Below are 15428 nucleotides of genomic sequence, written 5' to 3' on the forward strand. Positions count from 1 at the left end.
ATAATCAGATACTGCCCACCATGGAAATGCCCAGCAGAGAGTTCAATTATCAGCTATGCGGTTAGATACGTAAGCAGATCCATCTGAAGTTAGTTAACACCAACTTCAGCTGGAAACCCAGAGGTGTATCTGAGAGCAGAACTGTCCCACTAAGACTGATATAATGCAAAAGCTTCTTTTGGCTGGCCAAAAGAAGCCATTAGAAGCAAGAACAGAGGATACCCTGGTGCAAAAAGACCCTGAGACTATGGTTGGCTCCAAGGCCAAGACTCTGGCACAGAAAACACACTGAAGTCAGCTGAGCATGGGCCAGATTACAAATACATGGATCATGTGCAGAAGGTATGCCTAGGAAGCTCCTATACCCCTGCAATACTCTATCGGAGATACTGTAAAAAGTCCTTGTAATATCCTGCCACAGGAACCTCCTTGGCCCCAGCTGCTACTGAACAGGTGAAGTAAAACATAGCAAACCTCTGCCCTTGTACTGACATTCCCTGCCTTACCGCAATGCATACGGCATCCAGATGCCAAGTTCTCAAGATTGTCTTCTTTGGCAAGACAAGGCCTTGATTCTAAAAACAAAGCTGGCATATGGAAACTACACACGACACAGAAAAGGTATCCTATTTCTCTCTTCTGCCAAAAGCTTATCAATATCCATTTTCTCAGAATTAGGGTTTCTTCTCTAGCCTTGTAATCAGTTCTCCAGTCTTTGCATACAAAGCCAATAAGAATATAAATCCGTCTAAAGCTCCAGATCACTGAGGTGTTAAAATAGAGTATCAGTATATATGAAATTAGATCAACAGAGCTGGAAAAACCCGAAGATGAAAGACAGAACAATCAACTTACTTCAGAATTAACTGTGTCAACACCTGATAAATCCTATTTTCCCAGTATGCATAATAGGAATATAATTTGGGAGATTTGCCACTGTTTGTGTTGGCAACCAACCCTTCCACCTTTGTTAGCAATGGTCCAATAGCAACATATTTTCTGACCATATGTTCCACATCTTTTGCTCTTTCACACTTAACATGCTCAAAAAATTCTTTCACTTCTGCAAAAGATAAAAAATAGCATTAACTGCAAAAGACATAATAGATTTGAATAATGAAATAATTAGCTCGATTTTATTTGTGAACAAGATATTGATCTTTCATAAAAATTCTTCATTAATGCTTAATTTATTAATATTTTAGCCCTCTGATTTTATATGGAATTGATTATTCCACAGCAACCATTACATGTGAAAGTAACCTCTTTAAAGCTCACAAAGCTTTGCAAGAAATTTGGTTATCAATCATTCACTCAAGTGACAGGGAGACCTGGGAGATAATGCCAGTTTCAGGTCACCTTACTACAATTTTCCTCTGAGGAAACCAGCGCAGTTCAGATGCCCTGGAAGGGTGCTGACATTCCTTGAAGGCTGCAGCCCTAAGAATGGCACTACTGCACACAAGAAGGAAGAAGAAAGCAAGGGAAAGCTAGGCAAAATAGACACCAGTCTACACAGGTAGACACAGATGATCTACTTGTATACCCTCTGTGGTTTCCCACATTGACACTGTTAGCTTTAGGGCACTGAAGCTCTGCTTGTTGCTTTGTGTGTTACACCATGAAACACTACTGTTAACTAGCTCTGAAAACTATTATAAGGGTTGATTTTAGCAACTAGAACTGCAAAGTAGCAAGCAAAGAGCAAAATAAAACATCATAGAGCTTGGTACTGAAAATACAAAATATAAAGACTTACTAGGAAGTTCATCACCATTTTTTGAAGGTGGAGACTTAAAGAGATTTGTTGATTCTATTAACAGAAGTTTGTTACTTATGTCTTCAGAATTCTTATGAATCTGATGGATAAGTGATTCAAACTTCCCGATGGCTTGGGTACATCGGATGATGAAGTCACTAATACCTTGAAATAAATCGTAACCATTTGTTATCTGTCTCTTATCAAATCTTTCACCAACACATCAGAAGTGTCACAATCAAATGTGTTAAATCTCTGACACTGAACTGATGATACTCTACAGAAAGATGGATTAGATGATTTCTCACAGGAGAGCATCCTTCCAGCTCTGTTATTTAACGTTCTATATCAATTTTCGCACTGTGCGTTAAATCTATTAAAAACATAAGAAATACTCTCCTGGAACAGACCCTGTCTAACCCTGTATTTTGTCTGTGACGGTGGCAATAGGATATACCATTTAGGCAAACACTGCTCTCTTCTGATGCAAAAAAAAAAAAAAAGAAGAATTAAAGACTTTTTTTTTTTTCAAATGAAGATTAGTAATCTAGGGCCATTTTAAAATAGCATCTCAGTTACCTAAGGAGTTCCAGTTGAGTCTCCTGTGTCCTGACTTGAATACTCTCCAGAGCTCTTGAATATGGTCATCAAGAAGCTTGGTTTCTGCTTCATTTAATGTTCCCATTAATCTGTGATAGTGGTCCAGCATGTTTTTCAGTCCATCTATGTACCTAAAGAGTGTGAGAAGCATGTCAGAAAACATAAAAATCAGGACTGTCTGGAAAAAAATGTATGAACACAGATCAAAGAGCAGATCGCTCTCATCTTTCTATTCAGACTTCTATACAAAACCAAAAAAGGACAAATTAACCATTGACTATTTATTGATTATAAATCCAGTTCATTTCCTATTGAAAACAAATGAAAAATTCCATATGGCTCCAACAGCAGCTAGATCAACTCCTCCAGGCCCAACCCAGAAAAAGACAGACTTAGTTTGAGGCACACAAATGAATCCAATGGGTGATCTTTAAAATCCAGTTGGGACTGTTATTTGCACATTTATGCGCCTAAATGCCTGTGCCAATTTAGCCAAAGTGACTGTCCTTGGCTGTACAAGAAGAAAGTGACCTTGAACGTGACCTGAAATTTGAATGGCACTAACAATTCATTGCAAAACAAATTGCTTTCTTTCCTTGTTTTTCTTGCAAGTTTTGATAGATGTTTATTTGTATAACACAGTCACAGAGAGTGAAAGATGCAGACAGCAAGAGAGAAAAGACTAGTCATGTAAAGCGGCCATTAGTAATTTTACTCATGAAAAATAAATCATTAAGAGCTCTCCTATTTTCAAAAGTTGATGACTCAGGGCCCATTCTCGTTTGGAGTGAAATAACTTGAAACCCTTCCATAAACCTGAATGGGAGGAGATACTCAGTTATGGCCTTACCTGAGGTATTTGTCTTCTTGTAATGCTACATTTCTTGCCATTTCTGGGACTGGAAACCCCATTTGTTCCATGTACTTTGTTTCACTGATAATCTCTTGGAGTCTGGGAGAAAAATTCACACTGAAATGGACAGTTTTCTCTGTGATGACAGGCTCCTCTATTACAGAGCTCTACAATACAAGGAAGGAAAAGAAGCAGAAAGGAGGGGAACACCAAATTGTTACAAAGTAAGGGAAAACGTTAACTTTTGATAAGGGACATTTGATAAGGCAGTTGGCAAAAGCCAGACAGAAGGGCTGACATTCAGAGCTTGTGGAAATGCCTTTAAAATTAAGATAGCAAACTCAGCGTTCTAGTTTCAGAAATTAAACACAATTACCTCTTCAGTGAAAGCTGACAACAAGAAACTAACCAAATTGCTAACGTTTACATACTACTGCAACTAGTTATAACAGAAAGCCCAGAGGAAGCTCATAGTCAAGCAAATGATTAATTAGAATGGGGTGCTGCAGGACCTCTGCTGGGAGCCTACCTCTACCTAACTTCAGTCCCAAATTTTGTGTAATGTCTCAAAGATGTTGCAGCAAATACCAAGGATTAATAAGTATTATAGCACATAGAAACACACAGAGAAACAACATTCGTCCATCTGCCAGGTTATTCGGCAACTGCAAAAAATGTCCTGTGAAGGACCTCACACAATTCTGAGTTCAGAACTACTGAAATCTTCCTTCCAAAAACTGTGACCTCTTTAAAACATCACTCTTAGAAAAATCTCACTGACCATCAAATTCATTTCAGTTCTTCGCCACAGAGAAGTCTGGTGTTTTACCTTCCTGCCTCTCACCTGCTCAGAAGTCTCTGCATTAGTATGTGTTGCAGCCCCAGCAGAAACAACTTTAGTCAGCAGAGTTTTTTTCAATAGTTGTGGGAGCATCTGCTCTGTCCCATCTCTCCACTGACCATACTTCTGGTCTTCGTACTCTTTCATCTTCTTGGCCACTTGAAGATATATTTGTTTTACCTAGAAAGGAAAAATCAGTAAAATTCATTGTAAAGATCAAGAGAAGAAATATTTCACTATCCTGTCTTACTATGGTTTCTAATTTGTATTAGATGAGAGGGCAAGTAAAGCCTTGTAATTAATGCAAGTGATGGAGAATTTAGACTCTTGAGTTCTGTTACGGAGTCTGTCACTGCCTATCCACAAGTCAGTGGGAAGGTCCCAATCAGCCTCTCATTTATAACACGCATCACTATGTGCAAATTCATTCTTGGAACTTCAGCTCACATTAGAGCACTTTCACATTCTCAAAATAAAGGTATGAGGAGAGAATTTCTTCCTTCACTAAACAGCAATAGAACCAACATACTTCCTTTCCACGTTCACTAGCAAGCAACTCCTCTACTTCTTGAAATCGAATAATAGTGTGTTTGATCCGATAGAAAAGGGATCGGGACCAGTATATTGCTCCAGCCACCGGAGGGTGATTCTTACACAGAGGAGGATTTTTGAGGTTCTGAAAAAAGATCTGCTTAACATTTCCAACCTAGAAGAGAATAAAATATTGCAAAGAATCACTTCACTTGCTTCTCCATGATCGGTATCTAACCAGGTATACAGCAAATCTCTGAAGCTAACTTCAGCAGCAGCAGGATAAACATAATTTGTTATTTTTTTCATGCGTCTTTTGTTTGTATTAATTGCATTACACTGAATGCTTTCCTTTCTGTATTTTGGGGAATTGCTACTGTGTGCGTTTTCTGTGAGAAGACGTTTTATTGGTAAACTCAATGTTCTTTAGAAACGCTGTCATACCAAATGCTTTCCAATATACAGATAAGTCAGAAATTATTTCTGCCTTCACTGTTGATCTCTAAGACTTTTTTGGTAGTACCAGGAACTTGTCCAGCACAAGAAAGGTCAAGGGCGTGAAAGACGAACTTTTCTCAGCAAAGAGCACTCTCATCTGCAAGTTAAAGCCACAAGCCTCGCTACATTCAAACATGCACACATAACATGCAAATATCCTTCAGCTCTACACATATACAGAGATATAGACACATGCATTTCTGCAAATTAATCACACCACTCCTCTTAAAAGCTGAGAAAAAGTGAGAACAATTGTTACGTTTATTTTTAAAAACTTGTCAGTCCTTCAGATGGTGAATGACACTATGCACGTGTTCAGACAGATACACAGATTTATGATTTTCACTAGGTAAAGAGCTTTGTCTACTCCTTAAGAAATCCTTAAATCAAATACCTCTTTACAATATTGGTCCAAAATATCATTGAACTTCATCATCATCTGCTTATTAATGGCTTCACGAGAGCGGATGTGTTTAAAGTTTAACAGCATATCAAATGCAGCTTCTGCTGACCGAAGTGTCTTAAAAGATTCGTCAACAAAGATTTTGGCCTCTTCTTCAATAACCTAAAAAAAGACAAAGGAAGAAGGCCAAGAAATCCCATCACTTGCAAAATCAAGAAAGGAAGACAAAATCAAAACACCTTTTTATAATAGTGGTCAAGCATATTTTTACTAGTCTTTGTATTATCAATTGTTAACAAACTGATGGCTTCCCAGTAAGTCACAGGAAATGAGTGTTAAGCCAGTGTATACAGGGCAGGAATGTAAGTCGCAAAAAGCATCATAACAGTTTGTGCTTTGTGGGTATCCTAGCTGAGGGGTGAAGGGCTGAATGAATCCAGAAAAGGAAGTTTTACTTCTTTGAAGAACTTGACTGAGATATGTCAGCACATGAGTACAGAGAGGTCATATTTAGCCTCTGCTCATGCTGTAGCAATTCTGCCAATGAACAGAGTGTGTTTCACCCGTTCACAAAATGAAGTATAACTAACTATAAACAAAACCAACCTGAAAACAAAATATTTCATTAAAAATTTGGCCAAATTCTTCATGTTTTCATTTCTGTATTTATTCATTTATTCTTTTATTTTGCAAAATTGTATTTTCTTTAAACAAAAAAGCTGACATTCTAAAAGGAATTTGTATATAGGAAGTACTATAAGAAAATCACAATATGTGACACTTACTGAAACTTCTTCTTTAAATTCTTTCATAACAAATTTCCACTGACGGGCACATTTGATGCTAAAAGGGTCAAAAGCCAGTTGCTCCATAGGACTAGTTAGTCCATCTACTCTTCTCAAGACATCATCAATACGCTTTGGATCACCTGTGACAGCTTTGAGTTCAGGACCAAATATATTATAAAACTCTTCAATGACCTGTTCATTGAGAAGAACATACCAGAAAGCTTTATTGGGGGGGGGGGGGTTCCTGCCATATAACGATTATCTTTCTGTTTTTATTTCCTTTAAAAAACAACAATAGCCTAGAGAATGATCAATTCTTGCTGTGATTTATGTTTCATATATTCCTATAAAAGATTCTAAGTAGCTTTATCGGAAAAAACTCTGCTCAACGCTGCAGTTGTTACACAGATAATATCTAGTTATTACTTCTTTTATTCCACTAGGGTTTTTACATACACAGTCTATAGCATCTGATGAACAACTGATGGACCATTAATATTTCTAATCACCCTGCCTTAAACGGACCTAAACATAGCATCTATCCATTCATATAAGTTATCCTGCAATTGATATGCTGATTCATATATAGTCAAATTTTATATAATACTACACTTACTATTTTATCTAAAATGATACCATTAAGCTAGCAAACTGTAAAAATGACAAATCTGTGAACCACTTGGTGCAAGTCTGTATGTTGGTAACAGCAGCATACACAGTAATGCATTCCCTCAACAAGTACCCTAAGAAGATGTAAGCACTTATTCCATCTGAAGCATAAATGCAGCTTTGTTGAAATCAAAGGCACTGTTCTGGTCTTAAGATTAAACATACATGAAAAAAAAAACCTTAAAGATTGTTGACACTTCAACAAATACAATGCAGAAGAATCTCCCCTACAAAAGAAGAAACGGTCCTTTACTTTATTACTGCCTATACTACTACCTGCAAAGTATCATACAGATCTTGACAGATTGAAGCCATATAATCTGTTTTTTCAAATAAACTTTTTCGGTCAAATTCCCAACGTCGCTCTCTTCCTGATGCTTCAATTTGGGCTCGAACAGTAAAATAAGATTTCTTCCATTCTTCAAGAGTGCTTTTGGCTTCTGTTACTTTGTTTTTCGCAGCAGTTCTATCCTCTCTGTTAACCAAATCAAAATAGTTAAGAGACCATAGATGGAAACGCTATGGCTAGAAAATGATTTCTCAATTGCATTTATTTACCCTGCTTTAGCAACTTCTAAACAAAGAAGACCTAGGCAAAACTTAAAATATAATCGCGAGGTCTTGATTTTCAGCATGACTGATTTTGAAAGAAGATATTTCAGGAGTGATTTTGACGATGTTTATGCCACTTGTGTACCACTCTAATTCTAATGCATTTATTGGTATTATTTATTCATGTCTTTTCAAGACAAAAGAGGACAAACACCCATTTCTTCAGGACTGACTCAGTAATGTATGAAAGTTATAAAATAAATTGACATTTAAGTTTTTCTAATACAATTTCAGATAGCAAAAAACATAAATCTATTTGATGAAACTGTTATCTACCGCACTTCCTGTAAAACAAAGTTTTTAACAAGTACCACCTAGCTACAGAGGAATCCAGCACTTACTTAAACAATGTACGTAAATCCACAACTTTGCACACTCTTGTTGAAATTTCCCACGCAATTCGTTCCATGAGTGGTAGCATCCTCTCATCCTTGTTGTAATGCCGTGAGATAATCCATACCATCCTCAGGGCATTCATCAGTGAAGGAATTGTATCCAAGACAACATTAAACCCAGTGCCATGTGTCAAATTCTATTAAGTATATTACAAACATTGTGAATAAGCGGTCATGCAAATACACAGATATATATTCTATAAACCAATATTTATTGGCCCAGTTCTCCATGTGGATGTTTGAACGATCTTCAGTATCTCTTAACAAGAGACATCAGCTCTAACAAGTGATAGAAGCCAGCTCAAAAATGGAGCAGAGGAATCCTTGTTTACATTAATTCAGCTACCCTATCTAATGTTCCCAAGGCTGTGATTCAACAAACTGAGATGTTCACAGCTCTGTGCTTATTTCTGCTTTCAATTGTACAATCTCAGAACAATTGTATCTCGGACAAAATAAGCACAGCTTATTTTGATTAAATATAAAAATCTAGAGTGTCTCTTTATTGCTGACAAAAAATAAAAAATAAGCAAGCTGTGATCATATCAATAGAGAAACCAAACTGAGATAACTAATGCTAAAACTTCCCAAAGTTTCCTTAGGGATACATACCTTCAAATGGCGCTCAAGAGTTGAAAGAAACCTAACGTTATCTAGAGCTTCCACGTGATGTTTTCTGAGATCAGTTAAGACATTCTGTAAACTCTCAATATGCTCAGATTCAGCTTCTTGTAGTATTGCCAAGACTTTTTTCACTGCTGGAAGCTTTATCTGCTCAGAAAGAGCACTTAAAGTAGCGTTTCTTTCACGCCAGAGATCAATTTCTGCAAGTGGACCATTACCCTACAAGTAGTGAGGAGTAAAATAAAAATTGTAAATTATCTTCATGAAAGGACTGCATTTGCTCTTTCTTTTCAATATACTGTATACTAGAAGATAGATGTGAATCAATCATGAAAAAAAAAAAACACACAGAAGAAGATCCTTGAAATCAAAAGGGTTTTACACAGGCTGAGGAACTGCTTGGGGAGTATATTCCAAAATTGGAGCTGAAGACCCTAAGCTTGTGAATGCTTACGCACTTTGTAGATGTGAAACGTCTCATCAGTTTTAATGGGTTTACACATACGCATAACTGTTTGCAGAATCGGAGCCCTACAACTGGAATTTTGTGGTTTGCAAGAGAAGACTTCCCAAGGGAAAATATCATGCTATATTTTAACAAATTTCATTGCAGTTTTTAATATTTCATGGCTATCTCACTGGTTTCAGAAGTACGAGTGCAGCTAACAAAAGTGCCTCAGCCTTTCACAGTTTCCAGTCTGGACAGGATTTGCAGTGAATTGCTTTATATTCTGTTTCCCAGACTCACTCATTCATCCATTACCTTTGTTCTCCTTTACATCAGTTAGCAAATGGGCTTTTCAACAATCAAACATGAAGACAGAATAAAAATGAACGCAAATCATTGCCAAAGATTCCTGTGGAGAACAAAGAATTATCACCGGGAGTAAAACAACATTGGTGTTAATGGGCAACATTACCTGTGGAACCTTTTTCAGTTGTTCCCCTACAGCTGTGGATATTAATTTTTGCCAGGTCACTGCATAACTTTCCAGGGTTTCAACCACTTCTGGAACTGTGGCAAGAACAGTCACTTCTCCATCTAGATTTATATCTGGTATTTCCAGTTTAATCTCTCCTATTGGAAGAAAATGCACCTAAAATTAACTATCTTGTTCCATCAGCATCGGTAAAGTAATATAGCAGAAACGGCTTACACTTTCTGTGTTGAAGATAGATAACATGCTGGCTGCTCTACCATTTGAGAATATGGCAAAACATGTCCAGTTGCTTCAAAGTTAATACAGCGCAAAAAAAGACATTTCCGGAAATAATTGAAAAGCTCTCAGTTTTCAAGCCTTAATCACCTCTCAAACTATTAAGAATCAGAGTTAGGACTTCACTGCAGATTATCAGTCTTCCTATTGCAGGTCTCCTCAATGGCGTGACACTAGCTCTTGTTAGAGAGCACATGCTAAAGAACACGTGAGACTCTAATTTGGTCTACCATTTCCTATCCTGCTATGGCCTGAGTCCCGCGGACATTGGCAAGCAATAAGGCATGTTTATCCTCTCTCCTTTCTTACTCCGGGCTGTCTGAAAGAATATGCATCACCGATTTGGCCCGTTTCCCTATACTGTCTGCTATGCTTAAGGCAATAAAAATGTTACTATCATAGTGAAGAGAAACTTTTATCAGATCTGGAGCTTCCCCAGAAACTGTATGTATTTGCTATTCTAAACAAAGCCATTCCTAGGTGAATCTCTTTCTACTGTCATGTATGTACTTTAAACAGCAGAGTGCTGGCAGAGGCAGAATACTTGCCTTCAATTTGTTGTATTGTCCGTTGAATATGGCTCAAGAATTTTTGCATGTTCATTAGGAACTCATTCCTCATTATCCTCATATTACAGTATTCCACAGGCTGTTCTTTCCTTTTTGCAAGCTCAGTCTCAGGTAAATTCTTTTTTTCAGAATCTGTGCTTTCACTATCTAGATGAAAGAAAGCTTCCTCAGCCTGCTGTTGATTATAGGAGAGAACAGGCAAAAACACCTACAATTCAAACAGGTACCATAAATTAGAGGATTCGTGCTAAAAAAAAAATCCAGTCACCTTACTAGCAATTCACTCGGAGGTGTTATAAACGTAAGTGCATCTCTCTCCATATCACCTCTTTTAGCATCAATCTCTATCTCAAGTTCTACAGGGGAATAGCTCCAATATGCTTTCACAGAAGTCTATCAGTACAAAAACAGAGGTATCTGTTGTCACATTTTTTATGTCTCTCAGACAGGGCCAAGCAATTCAATGAAATAATCCCTGTCTCCATATCTCCATAAAAATTTAGCAAACAAAAATATAAACTGAATATTAACACAAACTCCATTTTGGCAAATGAAGCTCACTCAGTAAATATTAATATTTTTTATGAACAATTCATGTGGTTAGAAGAATACTAAATAGGTTAGAAACCTATTTAGTAGGTTTCACTCACAGAAACACTCAAGGCTTCATATATAAAAACTGTAACACATTTACCTGTGAGAAGACATTCTTTAACATCAAAAGAGTGTGACCAGTCAGTACACCAAACTCTATCATTTTAGGAAGAACTTCATCAGCTTCAGTCAGGTCATTCGGTTCAATAACCGTTTCTAAACAGTATATGAAGAATTAGCATAAATCTAATTATTTGATACAGAAAGCAATCAGTAGAACAATACCATGAAGGGTTTTTTTTCCCCCCATACAAAGAAATAGTAGTTAAAACTCCAGAAATTAAACTGCATTCACAATAAACTAGGCTTGATGCAAGTCACTTCCAAAAATTAGTACCGATTTTAATAGTGCAGATGTTTTTCAAAGAGGATAAAAAAAAATTTAATCGTCATCTAATATTTTACAGCCCCGTCTTATAGTTCAGTAATGCTCTTCTGCTCAAACAAAATGGAGGCCTTGATTCAAACTCTTATTCTACAGAGAGACCAGGAAAATCTTGCACAGAACTGCCAAAAATGACCAAATGCATTACCATCATGTTCTTTTTTTGTCAAATTTCACACTTCTATAAAAACTGAAAATAACAGACACATACAAAATATTTTGTAGCCTAAAACCATGTATGTTGCTCTTTGGTGAGCCCACATAAATGTTGATGCTGCAGCCAGTCTCCTGCACTAAATTAGAGTTAACATTGACAGTTGATAGCTGGGAATAGGTGACCATTGTCACTGCTTTTAGGACAAAGTATGAACTATCAGAATAAAAATCTTTATTTCATGGGCTGCTATCATGTATTCAAATTTGAGTCAGGTCAGGAGGTGTGATATTTCAGTTGTGCTTATCACCACCTTGCGGCCTAACTTTTAGATGCAACTTTTCATCCGCAACATGCTTTACACAGTCGTAGTAACTAAACCTTCTTAATTCCTCTTAAGCAGCATGAAAGTTTCATCCCTCTTGGTAAAACGTGCAAGATAAGTAACTTTCCATGAATTTTAAATGAAAAAATACATTCCTCATTTCCTGGTTTTACTCTGAGAGTATTCCTGCCCAGCTAATTAACTTGGACATGCACTATCCTAAATCCCAGGCACTACCACCTTTTGTCAGTCTGAAGTGCTTTTTAATACAAATACTGAAAGTGCAGAGCCAGTAGTTACTGAGAACAAATACCTCTGGTGTCTCTCAGAAAGTATACGATATCACCTGACATAAATTCTTCAGGAATTTCATCAAGAGCCACATAAAAGTACACATTGTCGACTTTCTGTTTTGTTAACTGGAACAGAAAATGAAAAAGAATATGACTATCACTATTTGCTGCCACATTTCTTAACAGTAAGAACATGTTTGTCTACTGTAAGCAACAGGACAGAATCATTTTGGCTCTAAGTATATTACGTTCATATTGATGTCCAAATAAACCACTAACAAAAACTAAATGGTAAAAATCACAAAGCTAACAGTAAAATCCATCAGCTTTGGAAGGAATGTTAATTTCCAAGCTAACGGGACTAATAGTATTAGTGCTGGAAATATCAAATAAGAGAAAGGAATGCACTTAAATGCCTCCTATAATGCCTTTCTGAGAACGCGCAGGCACCTACTCCCCCGCCTGCATCTCAAGTCATGTACTAAGTTTTACTAAAAAGCCCAGACTCGATCCTGACCATCTAATTAGGTAAAAGAATAGAGGTACAAAAGCCTTTGCTCATCGTCCCTTACATGCTCCTCCCACAGTATTTTTTATCTAGCAATTATTCTAACTGCAACTTTCTTGTTGCGAGCAACTCTGGGAGTAGCTAACGTGGTATCTGAGTAACTCACTATTGCATTTCCACACTGAAAACGTAGCATTTTGCCAAGTAAATTACTTTTGCGATGTCACGTCAGTCAATGTCAAAGGCTGTGGCAGACACCGCAGACCACTGGTTTCATAAGGAAATTCCTGTTGTAAAACTTTGTTCTGTTCTGCTCTGAGTACTTGCTCTGCATTGCAGATCTTTAACTTCCTCATCATTTTTACTGAAACACTCGCATCAGAAACTCAGCATTTTCATATCCCTAAAAGAACAGAGTGAAGTACAACGGACTTACTTGAGCTACGTTTTCCATACTTTCAGTCATAAATCTTTGCTCCAGATCACTCAATCCAGACCCAATAGAGAGAGCTGATGTGTGACCTTGCACACTTATATCACCTGAAGATTCCAGAAGGGGTGTCTTGCTTTTCTGAGTCATCCCTAAGGAAAAGCGCAAGGAAATCCAATTAAAGAACAGGTATTCCATGCATTTAAGACAGATCCTTCCAACTGTCTTCTCAAAACCAATTACTAGGTATTTCTTTCTGTCTTCAGCACCATCTTTCACCAACCTGCCATCCAGTCTTGCCATTAATCATATATTTTCCCCCACACCATTGCTGAAGGATTTGATTAAAACATGCAAGTGACCTTGCTGCATTTCACAGCTAATGGGGCTTTATTTACAACCTCCTTACCAGCATTTTCTAATACAAATGATTTTTTATGATAAAATAAGTAGGTTAATGCATTTCAGCATGAAAGCACTTTGTGAAAGAAACAGTGCAAACGATTTAGGGTTTCATCATCCTGAACCGTGCTGGGGAAAAAGGCTGTAGATATGATGTGCCCAAGAAGTCAGGGTGAAGGCACTGTGACACAGAAACAACTGCATGAATTCCAAGGCCAGTCAAGGAGCACTATCCTACTCTGTTTTTCAGAAAGTGCAGTATGGCTTCTCTCTTCAGTACAGGCTTCTAGACACTTTAAAGGAGCTGAAAAAGCCCAGTCACACCTGCAACTGGAAAGTTCATGCCCCTCTGTGTGCTGATATTATCAAGCAATAATAATTCTGTCTTACTGCTTTTGAGTGTTAACTTGCAGTGTTGTAGCTGCATCCATTCAGAGGTGGGGGGGGTAGGACCGTATCATTCCTCTAGTCCACTTACACACAGGCCAGACATCATCACTTAACTTTGGCGGCCCTATCTTTTTTGCACAGTATGAACAAAATTCTTTTATGAATATAAAATGTCAGGTCCTGACCCCTTGCTTCTACAAATAACTCTTTCAGAAGGTTATGCGTTACGTGGATATTGACAGCAGAGAAGAGAACTGGGCCTCTGAGCCACAGAGAATCATTATCCTCTTCTGTCATCCTTCCTATCACTTTTCCTTTATCTTCCCACTTTTCATTAAATTCTTCTGTGCAATCATATGGCTTAAGTACTGGACCGATCTTAACTCTTTACAGGGCCCACTTTTATTCTCATTAAACTACATCAAAAAAAAAAAAGAAAAGAGCTTGCATTTCATAAGACAAGGAGAAAGAATGGCTGTTCATCCCAGTCAGTCTCTTCCTGTCAGCTTGGAAAAGATGAAAGAGGCAAACTGAGAAAAGTAACTTTCAAATGAACAGCCTGGGGCAGAAGCTCTTGGGAAAACATTAATTTGCCATTCGCGCTGCCTAGGACACCACGCACAAAATCCAATCTGCGTTCCTGGGAACAGAAGCTGTCGATGCCACCGAGCCTGCAGGAGCAGCTCTGCTCAAGGGCCGCGCCAGGGAGTCAGGCCGAGCCCCTGCGGCAGCAAGGCCTGCGACGAGCAGGGTTTGGCCACCCAAACCACCTACTTCCTTCCAACGGCGCAGGGGAGGCCGTTTCCGTCAACTCTTCGGGAAAGAGGTCATCCAGGCCCTCCTCCTCCTGCTCCTCTTCAAACTCAGACTCGTTGCCTGCGTCTGCACGCACACACGAAACGGGAGGAAAGCACGATACAGCCACTCCGCAGCGGGGATGGCACAAACCCCAGCCAGGGCACAAGGGGAGAGGAGACAGGTGGGGGGAAAAGGAGCTGGGGAGGGCCAGGCACAGCGCAACGGCAGGAAGAGGCAGAGAACAGGGTCAGGAGATGGAGATGGGGCAAATAGGAGCCCCGGGGTGCGGGGAAAGGGAGATGGGGGCAGCGGAGGGAAGGGCAGCGGGGGAAATGGCGAGGGTGAAATGGCGGGGGGGGGGGTGAAATGGCGGGTGCGGGGCCCGGCAGGGCGGTGCCGCGGGGGCCTCACCCGCCGCCTCCTCGCTGTCGGGCGGGCGCCACTCGGCCCGCAGCAGCAGCATCGCGGTGGCCGCATCGCTCTCGCCGGCCTCGTCGGTGCGGTTGAGGAAGAGCAGCACGGCCCGCGCCTCGTCGCCGTCGCCGCGGCCGAGCAGCTCCTCGAAAGGCGCCGGGTCGGTCAGCCCCAGGGCACCGAGCACTCGGTCCCGCAGCCACTGCACCCGCACGTCGTCCAGGCTCATGGCGGCAGCCCGACCGACGCCGCCCGGTGGCCACGGCAACGGCTCGGGGAGGCGCCGCGGCCCCGCCACTCCCCGGGCGCGGCCCGC

The 15428-nt window shown here is 39.4% G+C and overlaps 1 protein-coding gene across 1 annotated transcript in view; it reads right to left on the minus strand.

Annotated features, from left to right (window-relative positions):
- The window catches only part of DNAH10 (dynein axonemal heavy chain 10), a 59741-nt gene extending 44400 nt beyond the window's left edge, over positions 1-15341 (minus strand). The window contains exons 1-18 of the mRNA XM_068911659.1: positions 15110-15341; positions 14675-14782; positions 13115-13260; positions 12191-12296; positions 11054-11169; positions 10339-10567; positions 9494-9651; positions 8562-8792; positions 7896-8086; positions 7219-7417; positions 6271-6465; positions 5477-5647; positions 4583-4759; positions 4057-4233; positions 3210-3379; positions 2339-2490; positions 1760-1924; positions 856-1063 (exon numbers count right to left, since the gene is read on the minus strand). Of these exons, the coding sequence (XP_068767760.1) occupies positions 856-1063; positions 1760-1924; positions 2339-2490; positions 3210-3379; positions 4057-4233; positions 4583-4759; positions 5477-5647; positions 6271-6465; positions 7219-7417; positions 7896-8086; positions 8562-8792; positions 9494-9651; positions 10339-10567; positions 11054-11169; positions 12191-12296; positions 13115-13260; positions 14675-14782; positions 15110-15341 (3131 nt within the window). The remainder of the gene's footprint in view (positions 1-855; positions 1064-1759; positions 1925-2338; positions 2491-3209; positions 3380-4056; positions 4234-4582; positions 4760-5476; positions 5648-6270; positions 6466-7218; positions 7418-7895; positions 8087-8561; positions 8793-9493; positions 9652-10338; positions 10568-11053; positions 11170-12190; positions 12297-13114; positions 13261-14674; positions 14783-15109) is intronic.
- Between the last annotated feature and the right edge of the window lie 87 nt (positions 15342-15428).

This window comes from Struthio camelus, chromosome 17, assembly GCF_040807025.1.
Source record: "Struthio camelus isolate bStrCam1 chromosome 17, bStrCam1.hap1, whole genome shotgun sequence".
Lineage (NCBI taxonomy): Eukaryota > Metazoa > Chordata > Aves > Struthioniformes > Struthionidae > Struthio > Struthio camelus.